The 7,863-nt window shown below is 43.3% G+C and overlaps 1 protein-coding gene across 2 annotated transcripts in view; it reads left to right on the forward strand.

Moving 5' to 3' along the window:
* The window catches only part of LOC109893275 (F-box/LRR-repeat protein 19-like), a 29,570-nt gene extending 22,032 nt beyond the window's left edge, over positions 1–7,538 (forward strand). For both annotated transcript variants that reach the window (XM_020486412.2, XM_020486413.2), the window contains 2 exons: positions 3,472–3,693; positions 4,026–7,538. In XM_020486412.2, coding sequence (XP_020342001.1) covers positions 3,472–3,693; positions 4,026–4,183 — 380 coding nt within the window. In that variant the 3' untranslated portion in view covers positions 4,184–7,538. The remainder of the gene's footprint in view (positions 1–3,471; positions 3,694–4,025) is intronic.
* The last annotated feature ends 325 nt before the right edge of the window (positions 7,539–7,863 follow it).

The following is a 7,863-nucleotide window of genomic DNA, read 5'->3' on the forward strand; positions in this document are numbered from 1 at the left end:
GACGCTCAGCAAGAAAGAAGCCACTGCTCCAAAACCGCCATAAAAAAGCCAGACTACGGTTTGCAACTGCACATTGGGACAAAGATGGCACTTTTTGAGAAATGTCCTCTGGTCTGATGAAACAAAAATAGAACTGTTTAGCCATAATGGCCATCGTTATGTTTGGAGGAAAAACTGGGAGGCTTGCAAGCCGAAGAACATCATCCCAACCATGAAGCATGGGGGTGGCAGCATCATGTTGTGGGGGTGCTTTGCTGCAGGAGGGACTGGTGCACTTCACAAAATAGATGGCATCATGAAGGAGGAAAATTATGTGGATATATTGAAGCAACATCTCAAGACATCAGCCAGGAAGTTAAAGCTTGGTCGCAAATGGGTCTTCCAAATGGACAATGACCCCAAGCATACTTCCAAAAGGTGGCAAAATGTCTTCAGGACAACAAAGTCAAGGTATTGGAGTGGCCATCACAAAGCCCTGACCTCAATCCTATAGAAAATGTGTGGGCAGAATTGAAAAGGCGTGTGCGAGCAAGGAGGCCTACAAACCTGACTCAGTTAAACCAGCTCTGTCAGGAGGAATGGGCCAAAATTCACCCAACTTATTGTGGGGAGCTTGTGGAATCCTACCCGAAACGTGTGACCCAAGTTAAACAATTTAAAGGCAATGCTACCAAATACTAATTGAGTGCATGTAAACTTCTGACCCAATGGGAATGTGATGAAATAAATAAAAGATGAAATAAATAATCCCCTCTACTATTATTCTGACATTTCACATTCTTCAAATAAAGTGCTGACCTAAGACAAGAAATGTCAGGAATAGTGAAAAACTGATTTTAAATGTATTTGGCTAAGGTGTATGTAAACTTCTGACGTCAACTGTAAACATTGACCAGCTGAGGGCATGTGATGCTTGTCATTTGTGACGCAGACCAGGTGGACAGAGTGGGGAAACAGTGATTGTCTGTTCTTTTGAGTTTTGAAGTTGAGTCTTTGCCTGACAGTGAAGTTAGGATATACAGTGGGGCAAAAAAGTATTTAGTCAGCCACCAATTGTGCAAGTTCTCCCACTTAAAAAGATGAGGCCTGTAATTTTCAAGTTCAAACAGGTGCCATTAATACAGGTAACGAGTGGAGGACAGAGGAGCCTCTTAAAGAAGAAGTTACAGGTCTGTGCAATCTTGCTTGTTTGTAGGTGACCAAATACTTATTTTCCACCATAATTTGCAAATGAATGAATTAAAAATCATAATGTGATTTTCTGGATTTTTTTCTCTCATTTTGTCTGTCATAGTTGAAGTGTACCTATGATGAAAATTACAGGCCTCATCTTTTTAAGTGGGAGAACTTGCACAATTGGTGGCTGACTAAATACTTTTTTGCCCCACTGTATAAGTTATTCTGTACGAGTGTTTGTGCCGAATACATTGAGATGTTACAGGTGTCAAGCTTGTAGCCGTGTGCTAGCAGTGTGTAGGAGGGAGGGTCCAAGGTGTGAGAGATGTGCAGAAGGGCATGAGACAAAGGAATGTGTGTAGTAGTGGAATGTGTTAATTATAGGGGTGCCCATGGAGCTGGGGATCAGAAATGTCCCGTGCGAGAGAGGCAGGTTGAGGTTTCTAGGGTTAGAGTAGAGCAGATGTTGTCATATGCTGAGGCAGTGAAGAAAGTAGAGGAAGATGGGTTAAGGGAGAGGAGTGGTGAGAGTAGTAGAGATATACCAGTACAGAGGGATAGGCCAGAAAGTGAAACAAGTTTCAGTAAGATTGGATTTTTTAGCATTTATAGCAATGGTTATTAATTGTACTGCAGGGATGGATCGGAAATCTCAGAAAATTGAGGTTGTTGTGGCAGCTGCAGAGAGGTATTTGGGTGTGTGAGACTTGACAACAGAAGAGTTACAGGATATGTTAAGTTGTGATGTCCCATCCTTTCAGGGTGATGTCATGAGGTAGGAATGAATACATTTAATTAGTGGAGTAGGGGGGTGTTCATTTTATTTTGTATAATTTTGAAATGAGTGATTATAGTGTTAGATGGTAGGGTATTTATTTAGTACATTTTTCTTTTTCAAGTAAAGTATAAGGGAGTTGTACTCCAATCTAGTAGGTGGCGGTAATGCAATAATTTGGATGCCAACCGCTGTTAAACCTCATAGAAGAAGAAGTAACCTGCATTACACTATGGAAGGGAAGATGCCGTGCTGTGTTCATTGGCATTTGTGACATCGTCTATAAAATGTACTGTTTAATTTCACTGTACTGTCATGCTTGTTTTCAGTGAATATTGTTGCAAGTGAAGAACCACTCCCTTTTCATAGTGCAGTAGTTCCCACACTTTTTATAGTCCTGTACTCTTTCAAACATTCAACCTCCAGTTGCGTACCCCCTCCAGCACCAGGGTCGGCGCACTCTCAAATGTTTTATTTTTTTGCTTTCATTGTAAGCCTGCCACACACACTACACGATACATTTATTAAACATAAGAATGAGTGAGTTTTTGCCACAAACCAGCTCGTGGTAAGTGACAAAAAGCTCTTATAGGACCAGGGCACAAATAATAATAACCAATAATTTTGCTCTTCATTTAAACATCTTACATCTAAAACCATATTTGTTCATCAAAAATTGTGAATAACTCGCCACAGGTTAATGAGAGGGGTGTGCTTGAAAGGATGCACATAACTCTGCAATGTTGGGTTGTATTGGAGAGTCTCAGTCTTAAATCATTTTCCACACAGTCTGCCTGTATTTAGTTTTCATGCTAGTGAGGGCCGAGAATCCACTCTCACATAGGTAAGTGGTTGCAAAGGGCAGTGTCTTAACAGCGCGATTTGCCAAGGCAGGATACTCTGCAATTCACAGAACCGCTTGTTGCAATTTCGGTGAGGCTCTCTAGTTCAGATATTGGTAAGTGGACTGGAGGCAGGGCATGAAATGGATAACTAATCCAGTTGTTTGTGTCATCTGTTTGGGGAATGTAATTGCGCACCCAGCTCACTCAGGTGCTTCGCTATATCACATTTGACATTTTCCGTAAGCTTGAGTTAATTTGCACACAAATCATACAATGATGGAAAGACCTGTGCGTTGTCCTTGTTAATGCAGACCGAGAAGAGCTCCAACTTAATCATAGCACATTGAATGTAGTTGCGAAGAGTCCCTGTAATCTTAGCTTCAGATCATTCAGGTGGGAAAAACGTCACCCAGATAGGCCAGTCGTGTGAGAAACGCATCATGCAAGCGGTCAGACAAGTGAAAATGGTTTAGTAAAAAATGTAAGCTTGTCTCTCAAAAAAACGTGTCAATATTTTGCCCCTTGATAACAGCTCATTTTTTGTATGTGAATCACATTTTTATTTGGCCAACCCCAATTTGGGAATACCTGTCATAGTGCATTACATTGATAAACACACAGACTCTGAATCCTAAAAGTCCTGTAACATGTTTTGCTTTGTTCTTGGTCGAAAAGCTCATGGCGAGAGCAGAGGGGGGCGGTTCCAGAACGTAACAGAGCTGCGATTGGCCGGGCTGGACTTGACAGATGTCACGTCCCGCCTGTTGGTGCGCTACCTGCCCCACTTGACCAAGCTGGACCTGAGTCAGTGTGGCAACATCACGGACCAGACCATCCACACACTGACCTCCCCCATGTCTCCACTGAAAGATAGCCTCACCCACCTCAACCTGGCAGGTAAAGACTACACGGTAGACTCACTAGCCCCAAATACACCAAGGTAGGTACCCTGTTTTTTTGTTTGTTCGTATATTTGAATATTGCAGGTTCAGACTACTGACTACTGATCTGCTCCAGATACTGACCTTTTCTTCCTTCTGAGATGTTGAATCATGCTAAAGTAGCAACATACAGAGATACTTGTTGTCTTATTTCATTTCCCAACGATATCAACCTGGCTCCTGGTTGAAATATTCAAACCACGTTTACTGATTGAAGTGTTGCAGTCATTGTGGTTATGTAGGTTGACCGTTGGTAGTTAACCTCCTGTTGTTTTCTCTTGTCCGCAGGCTGTGTGAAGGTGACTGAGCAGTGCCTGCCCCTGTTGCGCCGCTGTGCCTCCCTGCAGAGCGCTGACTTGCGCTCCTGCACCTTGCTCACCCCTGATGCCTGTCAGCTCCTCTCCTTCCCTTGCCCTGATGATAGAGTGCTGCTCAAGAACAGCTAAGGGCCTGCGACGCCTCCCCCCACACACACACACACACACATCAACCCCCACCACACTACAGAGAGATAAGAGAACGAGAGGGACCCTGCGATGTGGGCAGTGAGCCAGCCACTGAGGGAAAAGGACATGGAGTGGGAGCCACGAAAGAGAAAAGTGGGATTAGAGAATGAGAGAACCATAGACCTTTGCCTACATTTCTCTGGATCAACTTGTTTGTGAACGGACATCATTGAAAATGTTTTAGCATGTACATATTCAATATCTGTACAATGGGTGTGTGTATATAAATGTAGTTTACTGTAAATTACCCAATCCGCCCCTTCCCTCTCCTTCTACCCTCACACCAACCATTATCCAGCTGACGTGTAAAGGCACTGCGCCACTGTCTTGAACTAGCATCATTTGCACTCCATAATCAAAAACTCCTGACGAACTAATCAATTTCCTCTTTCGTGGCGTCAGACTACGAAGAATGTACCCAATGCCAGAGGCTGCGCCCCATCGGAAGCCGTTTAATGTCCAGACGGATGCTGGGCTCATGTTAGTGTGTGTGTCTTTGTAAGTATGTGTGAGAGATGTAAACGGTGTTAATGTGACAGTTGGCGCGAGAAAGAGACGGAAACATGACCCGTGTACGTCTCCTTCACCGCTAAGCTCTCTGCTGCCCTCAATCTTTCTGGGGGTTAAGGACATTCAAGGCCCTACATATCCTGTTCAATGGCCGGAGAGCCACTAGAGCCCATAACTCCTAGCCCCGACCACAACCCCTTATTTTCCTATTTTTTTCCTGCCCAATGTGCCATTCTTATGGGGTCTGTCCATCCTTGTCAATCTGATTGTCCTACTCTGTACACTGGACAGCCCTTCCCATCACACTCTGTCTCTCTGCTGCCATGGCCCTTTTGCAGCTTGTGCTGCCCACCGTCTGTGCTGTGTGCGTACATTATGCAGAGAGCTGGACCTTGCTGTGTCCGACTGCAATGAACCATGCTTACCGTACTGTTTCATACCAGACCTGGAATTTGCCACGGCCCCTTTCTTCACTGCTTCACGATGCCTGGCTGATGTAACATTATCTTGTATATTTGCAGACCGGTTCAGTCTAGATCACGACCGCACGAACTTCCAGTCAATGACTGACACGTTTTGAGTATGACTTGGGAAAACTGTATCGATAACAGAGACCGTCCGTTGCACTGCGCTCGCTGCGCCACGTGGCAGGGGGGATTAAAACTAAGGCTGACCCTGGTTGGACTTCTGCCTCAGATGTGAGGGACTTTGAAGACTTTCCCAGAATTGGGTTTTCATTTAAGTGTCCACATGCTGCTTATCTTCCAAAGCCAGGAACATCCCAGCCCATCCAACCTGCCTCGCAGTGTCATTACCTTAAAGGTCTTGTAGGATGAAGGTTTGATTGAATCAGTTGTAGCAATTCTCCAAATCGTTTCTCCATTAGGGTACCCCTGAGCATGCTGGTTTTGGACTCTAATCACAAATCCAGTGCAGTATTTTATTCATGCTCAACTTTTTTAACCAATCAACTCTCAATCCAGTTCAGAGGCCAACATCAACAGTCAGTTGTTCCTTTTTCTGCTCACCCTATCATTATTAATAATGGATGTTATCGGTTGAAACCAGCATGTACGGGAGGTTGTTCAGACCAGAGCCCAAGCTGTATTTTATTTGGTTGAGCTGTATTGAATTAACATGAGCAGTATTTGACATGTGTAAACGTCATTCAGCTGAATGGGACTAGTTCAGAGAGTAGCTATTGGACTCAACGGGCCAGTTCATTCAGTATTGGACTGGACATCACTTTGTCATGCAATGCTGGACTCAACCATGCCAGGTTGGGTCAAGTGTTTCCCTTGTCTGTCTCCTCCTTCAATAGCAGTTGTCCACTTCCTGAGCCATGTTGATCTGTATTTGTGCTTCAGTGCCACAGTGGATCTTGCTGCTGTGTGCTATCTGGAACTAAACCCAACCAACTCTAGGTGGGTTGGTGGACGGTCTTAAACCTCAATCTGTAATTCTCATCTAAATCACGTGTTTCTGTATCCTTTCAACTATTCTGTTTGACTTTGTGATTCCATCCTCATCGTTTCAATTCCCAATACCATTTATTAGAACTCAAATCAGCTTCCTTTGGGTATAACATGTAGGGCTAGAGGCCTGCCAAGTAACTCTAGAGCCACTAGACAAATGGTAGTTGTCCCAATGCATTCAGTTGTACAATTTATTAGGTATCTCCCTTTCCCTAAAAGGTTGGTTTGAAAGGTCACATGCCCAGCTTGGACAGCGATTTCATCTTTACCCAGTGTATTCTAAATCGCTTCCAGTGTTCCTGTGTGAATTTATTGACTTGCGTACCAAGCATTGGTACCAGGATTGCACTAACTAACTGATTGATCAGAAGACCATTTAGGAGGGAACACTGAGCTATAGTGTGCTTTATTACCCTGAAAGTGTATCTATTAAAACAGGTCAAATTAAAACACAGCCAAATCATGAACCTTAAAAAAGAACTTGATTCAAAAGTAGAACTAATTAGCTGTCCATGCTAGTTACCATTTAGCTGGGTAGTCCAGCGTGTTTCAATGTTAGCTCAGGTTGAGTCCTACTTTAGATCATAGATAAGTCATTATTGTTTGCCACTAAGCTATGCTGCTTACAGAGCTGAGCTTACCAAGTAGCAACTGTAATTGTGGTGGGCTGAGGCTTACAGCAAAGCAAATGTCCAATATATGGTGGAAAATTGCCTTGTGCCATACACACTCATCCAAATCAATATTTAACTTTTCATAGACTGAATGGGTCAGTTTTCCAAAAATGTTTACTTCCATCAGTAATGTGGGGTTGTTACTACTCCTCGTCATCCAGTTTGTTCATCAGCGCACAATCTAGCATGCGAAAGCATATCAAAAGTTAAACTGACAACCACTTTCAGAGAGAAAATAAATGGGTAGCGGTTCATGGGAATTGATCCGGTTGTCTGATACGGAAATTATTCCAGACTCAAATCTGTCATCTTTTTCACTCCCAGCCTAGCCAAGTTGACTCAGATTTGACCCCTAGATTGTACAGTCTTGTCTCTACCAAACTGTATTGCACCAGAGACAAATTGGGTCAACATTGTCATCACCTCTTGCCAAAATTCCTGCTTTCTTTGATAAGGGGCATTTTATCCATTTATTTTGCTCTTGTTTATTTGTTCATTGTTTCTTCCATTGTGTTGATCAAAATGAGAAAGAAAAGTAGAACAATGTGAAAAGAGACAAAAAGAAACTCAAGGCAGCTACTTTTGAGTGACTACTGTAAAATGACTAACTAAATAAAGACAGTGGGGTGTTTTTTACACTGTGTGGCCTCTGCTGATTTTCAGATTTTACATTAAGTAATTTTGCCTACATAGCAGCTCACTCATAGTCCACTTTCAATTTAGCTGCTGGCGGTTTCTGAAATGATGCACAAAACAAATGGCCCGCCCTGGTGGGCAGCTGTGACGGATCAACCAAGACTATCACTGACCAAATCAATAGTGCCCCCTATGGACCTGAATGGCAGGGTAAGGGACGATTTATTTGAACTTTGTCCAAATATTATGATTGTTATGCGGGTGGTCCTCCAAGTTCGGTGTCCTGGTTGCACTCTGCCATGGATTATTTCATCACGTTCATAGG

This window comes from Oncorhynchus kisutch, linkage group LG6 (assembly GCF_002021735.2).
Source record: "Oncorhynchus kisutch isolate 150728-3 linkage group LG6, Okis_V2, whole genome shotgun sequence".
Taxonomy (NCBI): Eukaryota; Metazoa; Chordata; class Actinopteri; order Salmoniformes; family Salmonidae; genus Oncorhynchus; species Oncorhynchus kisutch.